This window comes from Varroa destructor, unplaced genomic scaffold (assembly GCF_002443255.2).
Source record: "Varroa destructor unplaced genomic scaffold, Vdes_3.0 BEIS01000003.1, whole genome shotgun sequence".
NCBI classification, from domain to species: Eukaryota; Metazoa; Arthropoda; class Arachnida; order Mesostigmata; family Varroidae; genus Varroa; species Varroa destructor.
Window position 1 is genome coordinate 33,882,993 of NW_019211456.1, and position 14,360 is coordinate 33,897,352.

At 41.2% G+C, this 14,360-nt stretch overlaps 3 protein-coding genes and 1 long non-coding RNA gene across 4 annotated transcripts in view; 2 read left to right on the forward strand and 2 right to left on the reverse strand.

Moving 5' to 3' along the window:
* Window positions 1–202, reverse strand: part of LOC111247899 (DNA excision repair protein ERCC-6-like) — a 25,984-nt gene extending 25,782 nt beyond the window's left edge. Inside the window, exon 1 of the mRNA XM_086983968.1 lies at window positions 62–202. Coding sequence (XP_086840094.1) covers window positions 62–83 — 22 coding nt within the window. The 5' untranslated portion in view covers window positions 84–202. The remainder of the gene's footprint in view (window positions 1–61) is intronic.
* Window positions 1–4,518, forward strand: part of LOC147756855 (uncharacterized) — a 5,507-nt gene extending 989 nt beyond the window's left edge. The window contains exon 2 of the long non-coding RNA XR_015324019.1: window positions 175–4,518. This is a non-coding gene — a long non-coding RNA (uncharacterized LOC147756855). The remainder of the gene's footprint in view (window positions 1–174) is intronic.
* The window catches only part of epsilonCOP (coatomer subunit epsilon), a 41,910-nt gene that overhangs the window by 15,094 nt on the left and 12,456 nt on the right, over window positions 1–14,360 (forward strand). The window lies entirely within an intron of this gene.
* Window positions 4,485–13,376, reverse strand: LOC111247901 (uncharacterized). The gene is made up of 5 exons (XM_022799433.2): window positions 13,057–13,376; window positions 10,721–10,938; window positions 8,383–8,502; window positions 7,622–7,714; window positions 4,485–6,730 (listed from the first exon to the last, which is right to left on the reverse strand). The coding sequence occupies exons 2-5, from the start codon at window positions 10,841–10,843 to the stop codon at window positions 5,993–5,995; spliced, it is 1,074 nt and encodes a 357-aa protein (XP_022655168.1). The 5' UTR covers window positions 10,844–10,938; window positions 13,057–13,376; the 3' UTR covers window positions 4,485–5,992.

Here is a 14,360-nt window from a genome sequence, read left to right on the forward strand (position 1 = left end):
ACTATTTTATCCGCCAACTTCATAGAATGGAACGATTGACACACCGATATAAAATACATACCTTTCGGGGACCTTAATCTCATAGATGATGTAGCTTGCGACGAACAGAGCGATGGCTATGACGCGCAGCGGCAGTGTATGCTTAACGACCAGACTGGCTAAATTGCCTTGCAGGATAACGTAATGCACAATGGGCACACAACTGAACCGTACGAAGCCACCAATCCAAATAGAGCGCGACTCATCGTAGCATGCGTGAGCAATCTTATCACTAAACATCATACTGATCGAGATGATGGCGATGATCGACATAACAAGAGCGTAAAACGCGATCCAGAATTGTTCCTGCCGAAACTGGATAAATAGAAAGTCAACGCCGTACACGTAAACCGACGTGACGATACTGACAAAATCCCAGAACTACCAACAGTGGTGACACCGATAGCAGCAACAATTGAATATGGACGAAAACATTGTGCTATAGCCAAGAATCGTGATACCGCTGAGAGTCTTATTGAACGCGTTGAAGCCCGTCGTGCTGTAGTTTGTTAGCAGGTCGGTGGCATACGGCGCGAGGATGCTAATCAATGCCATAAAATTCGTCCAAATGTTGAGCGTTTCATTGTTCCACCGAAAGATCCCGCGAATGCAACGTTCTTTCGATTTAAACGTGCGGTAGCCATGCGTGATGTACAGGTTGTTCTTGATAAAGTGACAAGCACGCTCATAGTCTGTGGTAAGTGGTTTGGATTCGTCGTCGTCGTCGTCGACGCCGCAGATGTCTTCGAGCGATGAGGATCGTAACAATCTCTCCTTAAAGTACTCAATGTCCTTTTGGACGCTATTACCGAATCGCCGCGCCTCGGGGCAGGCACAGTGATTGAAGTCATTTTTGCACTCGAGACACAGCCCCTTGTAGCAGGATCCGGTCTATTTTCGTCGGTGTCGCACTGTGACAGGTGACAGCAGCTCCTCCGAGTTGGATCGCGCTAGCAGTATTGTTCTGCGGGACTCCGAATCACTATCGCTTTCAGTGGCGACGTGGAGATTGGGCATGCTAGCTAGCATAACTTCGTTTCGCCTGTACCGCAGGATGCGGTGCGGACCATCGTTTCTTACGAGCGTGATCAGACGCCCTTGGGTAGTAGATTTCTGCTAGCGAATACTTGCAGGCTTGATGAACGGCACGATGATGATAATGTTGTTATTTTCGTTGTACTGGTTGCCCTAATACGCGAACTAGAGTTAATGAACTGAATTTGCAGGGAATCCAAACCTGAGCAGCTAATTGTCTCCGATGGGTCACAGCAAATCTGGATGATCTGTGACGGTTTTTGGCGATGACGTACCTGGTTGTGAGTCTCAGTGGGGGGATTTGGAGGTTATGATCGAATTAAACGGACGTGTGAGGTAAAGCACCTCATCGGGATGAGATGTATTGGATGCTGCTGGGTTCTCCTGTTGAGGGATCGCAGTGTACACTTGACACGACACGGCGGCGAACGGTATAAGTTCACCTGGGGCTAGGACGAAAAGTGAAGCCTACGGATGGCCAGCGGCCCCCTGTCGATACCGTGACTGCACTTAGACACTGCAGCTGCCCTGTGAAACCTTTCAGCCACCTAGACCTAGACACTTATTAGTACCCATCACAGCATTCTGTGAATTTAAGCTACCACCGGGAAAAGGAATAAGACTATTCAATGAGAGACTTCCGGTTATCGCAGCCCTAGGCTGCTACTGGTCAAGAAAGAAGGTGGTGCCTTTTTGCGGCCTTCAACGCTAGCAACGAAGCGCGGGGTCCCCTGGAGCTGCCGCTGTCATTTGATTTATATGCGGGTAGATTCAACAAGTGCAGCAAGGCAGAGTTCACGCAGGGGTGATTGCAGCGGAGGTGCACAGATCATGAAGGCTTTAAGCCTTTTTGTTCTTTCGCTTTACTGTGGAAGGAGGATCCTCCACGGAAAAAAAGTTCTCTCCAGTCAGATGCCGAGAGCACACGGCACATTAAATTGATTCAGCACACGGTCCATGTACATGGGCTTCGACAATAACGTACCGTTCTCGTATTTACAACTCGCATATACTTATCTGCGGTACAGTATTAATTAGAGGAAACAAAATTGCGACTAACATGATATAACAAATAGGCTAAAATTATATATCAAAAGTATAAATAAAAATGATTTAAATCTGTTAACATAAAAATTTAAAGTTAGTTAAAAGAAGTTCGTAAAAAAACATTGTTAATAATCTCAAGATAATGCTTAAATCCAAAGTCCTAAAGCACTTCATTAAAATAAGGTTCTGTGCTTGTGTATGTTGTTGAGTATACTTTAGCTGAAATTCTATCAGAATTTTGGCTGAAATAACATACAATAACAACTGTATACCTAATGTGTATCACCTTCTTACAAATTCTCCACTAATGGTATCTTCGAAGGGGAAATGCGATTTCGGGATAGGACCCTTTGTTAGCAAAAAGCGATGTGTACTATTTGCGTAGATTACAATGATGAAAAAATCGTGGCTATGATGTCGAACATTTCATGCTGAACCGTAATTATTAATTGTGCATTCCTCAGCCAGTAGGTGAGCCGACTCATAATCGCAGACTATTCAATGGAATACAGGCTTAACTTTGTACTCCTAGGCTAACACACATTAGAAATGTACCTTGTGCTAATATATACGACAGATTCAGAAGGACCAAATAAACCTACCGAGGGAATCGCGAGGAGCTGCTATGATTTTTTAGCAGAACGAGATTTCGATACTCGTCTATCACTGCAATGATATAAGCGACTACCGCAATCGCCTTGAATGAACGTATACCTAAATCGCACTGTGGCACCTTTGACATAATAATAATATTTACTAAGAAAAGTGTTTTAGTATCAATTTCACGAGGCAAATCATAAGTTTTAAGGAAACGCATTCAGATAGTGAACGGCAAATTAACAAAATGAATTTTATCTTCTAAAGCTATCACATCGCTAAAGTAAATGCGCTACTTCGCCGCTGAAACAGCGGTCATTTGACAGATCGTACCAATAATTATGTCATCGAAAGCTGTGTGTGCTTTAAAATGCAGTGGGCATTTGTTGCCTGAACAGTCTATTACCTAAAAAGATGATATCGATGCATTTAGCTTCTCTTAGGGAAAACGTCTTACTGTACCGTGCGAGCCAACCTCACCCAGTTCGCGAATCTTCAATGGAAAATCGGACGACAACTCAAACAAGGAAAGTGTCGGCAAACCTTTCTATGTCGGACATCGCGAATCTAAGGATTTGCTTTATTGCCAGCCTAAAGCCGCTTTTACATCGTATTCCCACGTTCGGGTGAAGTCTCGAGGCTACGCATATAGGCAAAGCTTATTGTTTTGTGCTGGCTATCATGAGTAAATAATATGTACGGCATGTTAGTATTTTTTTATTTCCTACAAAAAAGACAGGAATAGAAACTGTAAAACCCTTTACATGGTTAACGAGGTTCTTAACAGAAAAGATCCTCGTTAATGTCCATAGCTTAGGAGGACATATGGTGTTAGGCAGAAATGTTCTAAACCTCATATTGACAAAATTGTCGCCAGTTGCTGTTATTAACCGGTGTACAATTAAGCGTCGTTAGACAGGAAAACGGTTCTAACTATCTAACGAACTATTATAAGAGATATTTAGCTTTTTCTTCTAACTGGGGATACGTCCCATTATCTTAAATTAAGCATTTAAATCCATATATACCACGTCTAGTAAAACCAGCTTTAAAACATGCAGGGCCTACGTTTACCATGCTCGAATAGTGTTCGCCCGTAAACGTCTGTTTCCGGTATACGTATCTATCTATAATTAGTTTTGATCATTTGGCAGAATATTTCTACGAGTACTCCGCAGAGCCTTTCTTGGAGTTCTTATATTTCTTTTAAAAATCGTTGTTTTCTCACCTCAAGACTAAGTTTAGAAAAAAATCATTAGATTTACAAAATTTTGTTCTTGTCTTTATTAAGATATACCGTTTCTGTGAATATGAGTGCGTTATCTTGCGGAATTCACTGTCACTATAAAAAAGGCCCGTGCTCAGTTTAATTGCACCACATCGATATTTGAGTTAGCCTGGTGTTCTGGTCTTGATCGGGAATTTTCAATCTAAAAGTAATGCGAAAATCAGATGCTATGCGAGAATGCATGCAAGTAATACCACCGTGTGAACGTATACCTCGTAGTACTGCTCGAGTACGGAAAACATTGGGATTTGTTACAAAGCGCTGTTTCGCAGGCGCTTATCAACATTGATAGTTGCGTTAACAATAAACATGTCTTTTCTGCCTTACATAAAGTACCTATATATGATTATAATTCCTTAGAAGAAGCACACTCATTCGTATGGTAGTAGACTAGTTATAAGTAGGTGCTTAGAATATCTTCTTTTTGATCACGCTTGAAAAAAATCGCCATCGCAAACTAAGAACAACACGACTTAAATAAAATTCAATTAGTTTATTTATTTTTTCTCTCCCATTCTGGTGTTTTCTATTAATGAGCAAGAAGCATACAACTTCGTTTGCTTCGAGTGACTGGCAATGATTCTGGTGAAGCTACGCCCCGTTTAGCCCGATTTGACCGGGCTTACATCGAATGAATGCCACTCATCCCCACAATGATGATTTCATTTAGCTGGTCTTGATTATATATTTCTGGCACATCACTATGGTATTGTATCAGCTGGCTTCAAGTTCCCGCTCAGCTCTGACAATCAGTGACCTTGATGCGACCCCCCGAAGAGTGAAGTTGCGCAAAATTTTAGCGTAGATAGGGACAACATTGTTGGAGAGAAATTGGTGACGATTAATTCGCAAATTAGTATTTGAGCAAAAAAAAAAAGAAAACAAAGGCACAATTAGCCCATATTCGTAAATCTCGTCCACTAGCGCAGGATGTAAACATATGAAATCCGGTTTGTCGAAGATCATTGTCGCCCCACAACACAATCTCGACCGCTGCGTTCGTTTAGAGACAATGAATTTTAGTAAAATATTGCCTATGTACATATTTATATGTAGTTGTATATGTGTGCATCTGTGTGTATGAATGGATTATCGTTTAGATTTATATAGAATACTTTTAAATTGTAAATAGAATACGGTACACAACCGCTAGGCGTGGCTTCGAGTGTCTCCCATTTGTTTTGTGTTGCATTTTTGTGTATATGCGGTTATCTATGACAGAGTTGTATAATGGAGTTAATCCTTTGACGCATATCCACCAGAACGGCCTCTTCAAAAATAATATAACTCTGTTCTATAGAGTTTTTTCGAAGGCATCAATTTGAATTGGTCAATGTTGAGCGACGCAGCAACGTATAGACTCTCAATCAGTTTTCGATTTTGCTTTCCGTCACTTTTGGTATCGTCAATTGAAAGAACATAAAAAAGTACTGAGATAAAAGGGTTTCTTAAAAATTGTTACTGAGAGCATTCTTGTACGATACTGACCGTACGTAATCCCTCACATACATTCCGCTTTGCAGCATAATGCCTGCAAAAAACATTCACAAAAACTTCCGACTGCCGTGTGCCATGGGACCATTTGTACGGGCGGGACATCCCAGAAGCGAGGAAGATTTACGCATCTCTTCCAGCTGTAGCAGTCCGCTCGCCTAACAATACGTTTCTACGAGGCGCCATAGGCATCCATGGAACGCAATGGCTGGCCCACATTCACTCGATTTTTCCTTGCAATGGCGCCGATGACCCCCGTGTCGTTAATATTGTAATATTAAATCCGTATCACAACTCCTAATTATTATAGAGTATAAATCATATGCAATTATATACAAATTACGGGTGAGTAGTGATCGATTCGCTGGCGCATCGCGTTTAGCATGATGTCACAATTATTGGCTTTACTCCACACAGACAATCACCCAAATCTGCGATCTGCCGTATTGAAAATCCATGTCATTTAAGCAAAGCGTTCCCCTGAGAGTCCATTTAGCGTTTACCCGGCAGCGCCATTTCTGCAATTCGAATCGTCTGCATGTGCCAGTCGGCATCACTCCACTTGTCTCCGACCTCGCCAAGTGAGTCACGTCGGGCCGAGTCTGGTGAACTGTTGCCCGACGAACTTGAGCCACGTGAGTCCTTCGTACTCCTCATGTCCGTTTGCGAAACAAAATCGGTGCTCCAGATTGAACCCCCCAACAACCCGCAGCCGCAGCTACTTACCGAGCTCTGTCTGGTTGACAGCGTCCGGGATTGAAGGTTCCACATTTGTTGATATTGTGACTGAAACGCCTGCAGTGAACGCTGATGAGACTCCGGTTGGCCGAACGAACTGATCGAATTGGTCCTGTAGGACGACTGTGAATACATGCTGCTGTTCGTGACTGAGTCGCTGTCACGTGAGTCCCGACTGGTACTAAAACCTTGGCTCGGTCCGGCAAAATTTGATGAAAACACATCATCATCGAATTCATCGTAACTTCGAGCAATTGAGTTCAGCGTTACTGAGCTTGCTTGAACTGTTACGGAATTGTTCGCCGCTGTATGAATATCCTTGATTTTATTAACATAACTGTCTTTGGTGTCAAGGTTCTTGCGATCGAGCGCCACAAGCTGGCCAACAGGGTCACGATTCTTCCTCAAGGCGCGAACCATCTGCTTCCAAGAGATTGTCACAATGCATCTGTCGCCGGTAACAGCCAATTGCGCTGAATATGGCACACGAACCTAAAACATGTGACGATAGTAAATAACTCGGTTAATTCATACAGGTGATATAAGCGACACACGACAATGGGCACATTATTGAAATTCTGTGGTGTCTAGGAGAAAACAAGGATTATATTGGTATTCTGTATCTGTTAGACTTGGAGCTAGAGTTCACGTATTTGGGGGAAAACACTTCATTAAGCCGCAACGGGCTTTATCTTCTAGGAGATTTTCCTCAGGTCGGTGTGGCGGAATCTCTTTTTCAAAGATTCGAACCAGATAGGAATGGGCTGTCAACTTGGAATTATTAAGTAGCACGCCAAACGCGTTACTAAAAAAAACATACTTATCGGTAATAACGTTATTACTACGTATCCACCTAAGGATTCATATACTCCAATGAGCTTGTAAATGAACCTAAATAGAACAGCCTTCTTAGAAAGGCCCACGTACGAGAGGGTTTCTTTTTGTCTTTCTAATTAGGATTTATTTTAATTGAAAAAAAATTAGGCTTCATTCTATGAGTGTTGGCAACGTATTCATGATTTGGGTAGAGGAGCTCATATTGAATTGGTCCGTTATATGCCGTATGAGTTGAGCAAAACGATGTGTTACTTTTTGAATTTGTTTTCGGTTAGTTTGCTTTAAAATAACCTTTCTTATAAGTAAATAACCTATCTTGATAAGTTTACAAACATCGATTTATTAGATGCCGGTAGTGCCGATAACCAACTGATCATTGAAAAATACGAACATTATTATCTAGTGACACGGCGCTAGGACAGTTATTTACAGTGCTCGACTGGTTAGTTCCCATTAGTCGTGTCTAACAAAGTAAACCGTTAGTATTTAGTCTTGAATTTTCTATTATTAGGACAAATCAGTGTGTGTTGTTTGTGAGCTGCCTACTTGTTTGAATAAGACGTCTAGGAAAACAGTTAAACTTCCTTGATTGCAACGTGCAACTGTGCCTTTGTATTCCATGGGGTCTTGGACACGGACCTATAAAAAAGATAGGAACCATGCGTTGTCAGTGCATTATGCACCAGTAAGTATACGACTAGTATAAGACTAAATATATTTTTCTATACGTTTGAGCTACAAACAAAATATAAGAATAAAAATGTACATGATAAACTTGTTGCGTTTAGTAAATAAAGTATTTCTACCTATGTCCAAGGACATGTCTCCCCTTAGTTCTATACTCACAGAATATTTTTAGTATGTGCAGGGCTAGTGCAATGGCACGGAAATGCAATAGGCCGAAGTGAGCCTACTAACAATTAACAGCTATGACGTAAAAGGCTGTACTCACTTTCTAAACCTCATAGACCGATCTGACCTTCATGGCCTAGCATATACCTATCTTTCACAGTGCAAATTTTAAGTAAGACTGTAACAATTCCCAAGGACATTAAATGGTGTATTTCAGTTTTATACTAGAATCACAAAATGAACAACAGCAACGAACGAGAGTAGCGTATTGTTAGTGCTACAAAGTGGCCTACAAATCATAGGGAAAACGCCTAGCCATTTTTCTTATTTTTTTTTTTTCTAGCCTCATTTCTTAAGATTTCTATTTCTGAAACAACTACGAGACCGTACTAGTGAGCTAATTGTTTAGGCTAACTAGAAAAATTTTAAATTTAGATATCACAAGCACACATTACCTGTGTCGCCCTAAAAGGACAAGGCGCCTTCATGCGGTCTATAGGTTTTCTCGCGAAGTTAAAATGCACAATAAGGCCACCCTGAAGTAGTCGACGCTCGTCTTCAGACACAAGAACATCCTGGAACGCGACCGCAGATAAATGCTTATTTGTGAGGTCGTGTTACATGCGTACGACGTATTGCAAGATGACAACAGGTATCTATGCTCGTTTTCACTCAGCGAAAATTCGGTACTTTGATTTTTTGTTCCGTACGGCACCGAATTGGCAGGAACTGTTCTATTAAATGTGGGCTAAGTACCAAAGTAAGCACAGCTATTAATGTTGTCCCAGCTTGATTATAAAGCAATAAACTTACGTTTGCTTTGCTTCGAAGCAGAGCTTCTCTTGATTTGCGCGTATGTTTACGTAGTATCGTTTCGGTTACGGACGCTCAAAGGCAATTGTGCCGAGGCTTAAAACGTTTAATGTATAAACAAAAAATAAGCGCTTCGAGTTTTTGTTTTTGCACCGTGCATTGTTTCATTCATTAATTTGGCCGGCCATCTATTTGTAGTTTGCTAGTACATAATAATGTATATTTAACGCTCCCGTAAGTAGCCTCTTGTTTCGATTGGCAAAGGTCAATGTAGCATCATCGATCACTGGGCTACGAATACGCTTTCCTATATGAAATATATGTATAAGGTGATGTCGTTCGATGAAAGAAGCAACAAGCAAGTTACACATAAAATTACGATTGAAAATTTGCTTTCCGTTGATTCGACAGATCAAGCATTGGCTGCCTGTGCGTTGAGGTAACCGATTTTTTTTCCCTCCGTTTATTCGGCGGCCACCTGAAAACGTTGCCTTTCTAGAATATGCCAGCAGGGGTCTAGAAACAAAGCCACACATTAAAGTAGACTTATCTTAATTGCACTGTTCCTTCGGTAGTGTCAGTTGAAACTAATTCAATCTCTTGTAGTTCCACTCTTCCTGTAGGCACACGAAGCCATTGTTTCGACCAACCTGCTTGGACGTGTATCATCTCGATCGCTAAGTAGATTCATTTATCAGAAACCAAAATTTTCATCTATATTGTCCAAATCGTTAACGCCGTGGCCGGCATCGATAAGTCTACGATTACTTCCCTCAACTGTGTACTCATTATTCGTAACTATTCCCTATGCTGTCAATGGGATGCTTGAATGGCTAAGCTTCACGCGAAGTAGCCAAGGATTGCTGGCTCAAGCCCTGTCCCAGGCATATACTATATAAGACGTGTGAAGTCCCCTAATCCCACCTCAGGGGCGTAGCAGAAGCAGCCTTACTGACATTCGTCATTTTTTTCTGTTAGATCCCAAGCGGTAGATATGGCAGACAACGGATTAGCGACTTTTCTTTCTACATTTATTATTCAAAAAGTACCAACGAAGGAATATTTTCGAATTGAAAGAACTTGGTATTGAAGAGGCTTAAATGCACTTGAAAATACTTCTTCAAAATTCCGAACATCATCTGCTGTTTTCGTTCGATATGTGAACGGCGCCACCATTTGCCTTGCCGATCGTGGATCGGTTCGACCTGTTGTCTGAATACAGTATCCTTGTAGCGAAATTAACCCGTTTCGACGACCGATTGTGGCCAAGCTACTTTTTTGTCCACTTTGCCATGCTGGGGTAGTTGTCAAGTCTTGATATTTATTGCTGATTCTCTTCTGTGTATACAAGGTTGATCACGACAAAAACCTGTGTCCCATTACTGCTTTGCGTAACGATGTGACTTTTGCAACGATTGGCAGAATTTACGTTGGTACGAAGTCCGTAGGAGATATGCGAAAGACTACTGGAAGCAGCATTGAATAAGGTCGCAGTACGCACAAAGCAGGGAAGATGTTGAGCTTAGGCCAAAGATTCCCATCAATGGAGACAATTAGCGACAATACAAATTTGACACCGCTAGTCACATCTCAGAGCAAGCTGAACAGTCTGCGCACTTATCATCAGCAAGTGCTATTGACCGCATGGAATCTTTATGATCATAATGTTTCTTCAACTTCTGCATCGTGTGACGACGACGATGACTCAACTGCTATAAGGCGAAAGCGGTGAACTCTGTTACTAGCGAGAGCTCGGAGTTTCTTTTAGCCGAACAGGCCTTGTACTTCTATCGTCTGAAGGAAGAATTCTACAGGTCCATACTAACCTGCTTCGCGACCACGAGGTCTGAGAAGGCGAGCATGGATATCCGAATTTTTAGCTATTTGAAGTGTAATACACATATGCGTTTATTCCTAGATAGGTTTAGGAAAATCCTTGGCACCCTCCATATAAATATAGTAGTATAATGAAGCATTTACCTTTAAATAGAAAACAGCCTCCATTCCCTTAACTTCTTGAGGTTGGTGAATCGTGACGAAGCCGTATGGTTCTCGTTGACGACCGAAGATTTTCTTAATACTTCCCGCGCCTGAGTAGTCCATAATAGTTGGCAATTGTTTTTCGGTGGATGCCGACGGAGTTAACCACAATCGTTGTGTTATGGTGGGTTATTGTTTGTGAGACTTTTTGCTGTTACCTATAAGTACAATCTCATTTAGTCGTATATGAAACGATACTTCGGAAATTATGTAAACTAGGCCCTACTTATCCTACTTAAGGTGCTTCTTGCGTAGTTGATTTCTGAGTCTATCAAGCAGATTCGGCCAGCACTTAGGAACATCCGTTTACTTAACAGTAGAACATTCTACGTTCAAAACATGATATACCAACTATCGGGTACCTTCATATACTAAAGAAGACAACCGGTTGATTGACGAGTGTTTTCTTTCTGCCTAGAATAAAGGCACTGAAAAATACATCGTTTTATTTTTTTTTTTCATAAAGCTAATCAGTCGACTCGAATGGAATCCTAGGACTAGGCTATATAGGGCTGTAAAATGTGAGCAGTTTATCAGAAACGGTAGCTGAACATGTTCTATAAAAAAAAAAAAAAAAAAAAAAAAGAACCAGAAACATTCTACTGGGGTGTAAAGAATGGCGGATTTTTCACGAGCTAATATCTACATATTGACGACTTGAAACAGATGATTACCGTATAGAAATAGGAGCTTGAAAGTTACTGTCATGTTCAAATATGGACGACAGAATAGTGTTAGCGTTATTTCGTAACAACCAATATACTGAGGGGCGAAGCATGCTGTCCATTATGACGCAAATTGCTTTGCAGGGGCAAGATTTTGCCTTGTGTCGCTTTTAGCTATCTAAAATAAATAAAAAAGAAAATTTAAAAAAAATATGGGCGTGTACTTCCAATTTAACCTTAATTTCCAACGAGACGTCTCTCTCTCTCTCTCTCTCTCTCTCTCTCTCTCTCTCTCTCTCTCTCTCTCTGTTGTCATTATTGCACTTTGGAATATTGAGTTCGTAAGTTTTATGTGATTCGAAATGGAAAGTTGACATTGTATTCCCTAACACGTACGTAAGCATTTATGCATATATATATATATATATATATGTGAAATCGAAAGGGAAGAAAGGCTTAGTGGCTTTTCTTTTCAGTTATAATAGACTTTGGATTATTCCCATCGAACCAAACAACAATAATAATAAAAACAAATGTACTTGTTAGAAGAAATGAATGAATCGATTTCTCCTTAAATTGCATCTTCTTGTTGCGTTAGTTACTGGGTGTTTAGGTAAAGGGTATTTATTTTTCGTTAGCGTAAATTGCAGATGCCATACGTTTCTTCAATGGAATAGATTAGAAGGCATTATAAGATGTATTGGCAAAAGTTCTAATCGACTAATTATGAATTTCTAATGGGCGATTACTGTATCGTATTAGGTGTGACGGTTCGAACCGTAGTAGAGCATATAAATAAGGCAATGATAAGCCTGCCTTTTTGGAGCCTCTATCGCTGATCTACGCAGTAGACTGTCATCGACTGCTAAGCCTGATTCTTGATTCAGTTAAATCTGCTACAGTCGATTAATTACGTTATTTCAATGTAACGTTAGGTTTTATAAGGCCTTCTTCTTGTTCTTCTTCTTACAAGTGAAACGCAATCTTTTAGTCTGCAAGTAGTGCCAGCACTATGTCAGCAGCATGTTGCCACGTACGCAAAAATTTGGCTTGAAAATAACGGGTTTCGTCCGAGCGAACTAAATTGGCTCAGAGATGTGTGAAGGTCAAATTCGGAAACATCTCAGACTACTTGGTCGATTACTAGGCGATCTGTATACGTTCGAATTGTAAGTTTTCTACTAGAGTAATACATTTATTAAATAATATATAAGAATACATTCGCCCAGCGATGTCCACCGATCTATGTATCATCCCTACACGACGTAGGCTTTGTCGTGAGAAGCCAAACTTGCCAGGGATGATCATCAACAAAGTTCCAATCGACTAACCACAAACCATATAACAGATGTAAGAAAAACAGATTTTGAGTGTTTCGGGCGTTTACACTATAGTGGCGGCACTATTATAGCCCGCTGAGTAAAATGTCGGTGTATTTTCCCTTAGAGCACTATCGGTCGCATCGGTTCTGCAGAGTGAAGCATGATGATACCAAAATGAGCCTGTCCTCTCTTTTTTTCGGCCCGCTGTAAATGAATTGTCACAATATCAACGTACTATTCACTTTACGCGGTTTTCCTGTGAACTGTGGACATTGAGGTACTGGCTTACCCTTATCTTCGAAGCGGAATATTTGTTGGCACTAGGAATGGAGTCGCGTGGGGTGGGGAAGGTTCGCGCACAACGCCCACCGGATATCGACGTGAGACAGTGATCCACGCGGAACTGCACCGGGAAACTCCCTAGCAAACGCCCCACAGCGTACGGAATATTATCTTCGACATAGGGTAGTGTGCACGATGCACTTTGCGGATATGTTGTTTGACTTAGATCGGCTTTGAAGAGAGTGAATCTGCAAAACTGCTTGTGGTCGTGCGCTGGCTTGGATTAGCACGTCGATGGTGCCACTGCGTGTTGTTGCCGACCCGAATGGATGTGCGGAATACGATCACTCAGAGGTCTATCATAAAAATAAAGGTACTTTGCGACCCTCTCGTAATGTGCAAATAATGTGTAGAGCGCCGGTTATGCTTGCGTGAATTTCAGCGGATATCAGCAGTTTTTTAAACGCTCAAGTCTTGTATACTAACGTAGTAAACTTCCGTATCCTCTACAATTGTACTACACTTTGTCCTAATGGACAGAGCAGATGTTGCTTATAATGCAGATAGCACATACATGAATGAGAGTTGCGTGTGAAAGCCTTTCAAATGATTGGACTTTAGATTGCAGAATAAGTTTATAAGTATTTATCAAGAATTTAAAAACAATTTACTTCCAAAATTTTGCAACCTGTCAGTAATTTTCGATACTATGGGAGCTTTTCCCAGTTTGTAATCACCGAGTATAGCTGTGGAAGTCTTCTCTTTTCCCCTAGCGTGAATATACGGCCGTAAAAAAATCTTCAATAAACCCTCAGCCCCCCTGCCCCCACCGAAAGTGTCGATATAACCACTCCAAAAATTCTGTACGTAAGGAGGTTTTGCAGGCAGGATCCACATACTTGAAAAATATTGTTCTCAAAGCCTCTATACGAAATGCTCATTTAGTAACTGCGTTAGTTAGTATTTTCGCCAGGGGAGCGATTTAGGAGACCGCGCGGCATTGGTGTTAATACATGATGTAAATACGGACGTATATCGATAGTTTGCCTCCGTTACCGCCACTAAATACAACTTCAGACTGGTATGCTTTTATATGGGATTCATTTTTGCGTGGACTTCTTTGATGCCAGTAGTTTCCATTTGTGCCCAGACCTTTTCGCGTCCAAGTGCATTTGCTAGATTCGCAATAATATTTGGCACCGACTTCAAGTAAAAATATTCTTTATTCCGACTAATGGAAAATGTTGTGCTCGCCTGCTCCCATATGTAGAAAATGGCGTGTAAAAGGGGTGTCGGCACAAGAGCAGCATC

Coding starts and splice junctions, on each gene's coding strand:
- LOC111247901 (XM_022799433.2), bottom strand. CDS start 10,843: ATGGACTACTCAGGCGCGGGAAGTATTAAGAAAATCTTCGGTCGTCAA. Junction 8,503..10,720: donor AGGCTGTTTTCTATTTAAAG/GTAAATGCTTCA, acceptor GTCGCGTTCCAG/GATGTTCTTGTGTCTGAAGA. Junction 6,731..7,621: donor TAGACGTCTTATTCAAACAA/GTAGGCAGCTCA, acceptor CACATGTTTTAG/GTTCGTGTGCCATATTCAGC.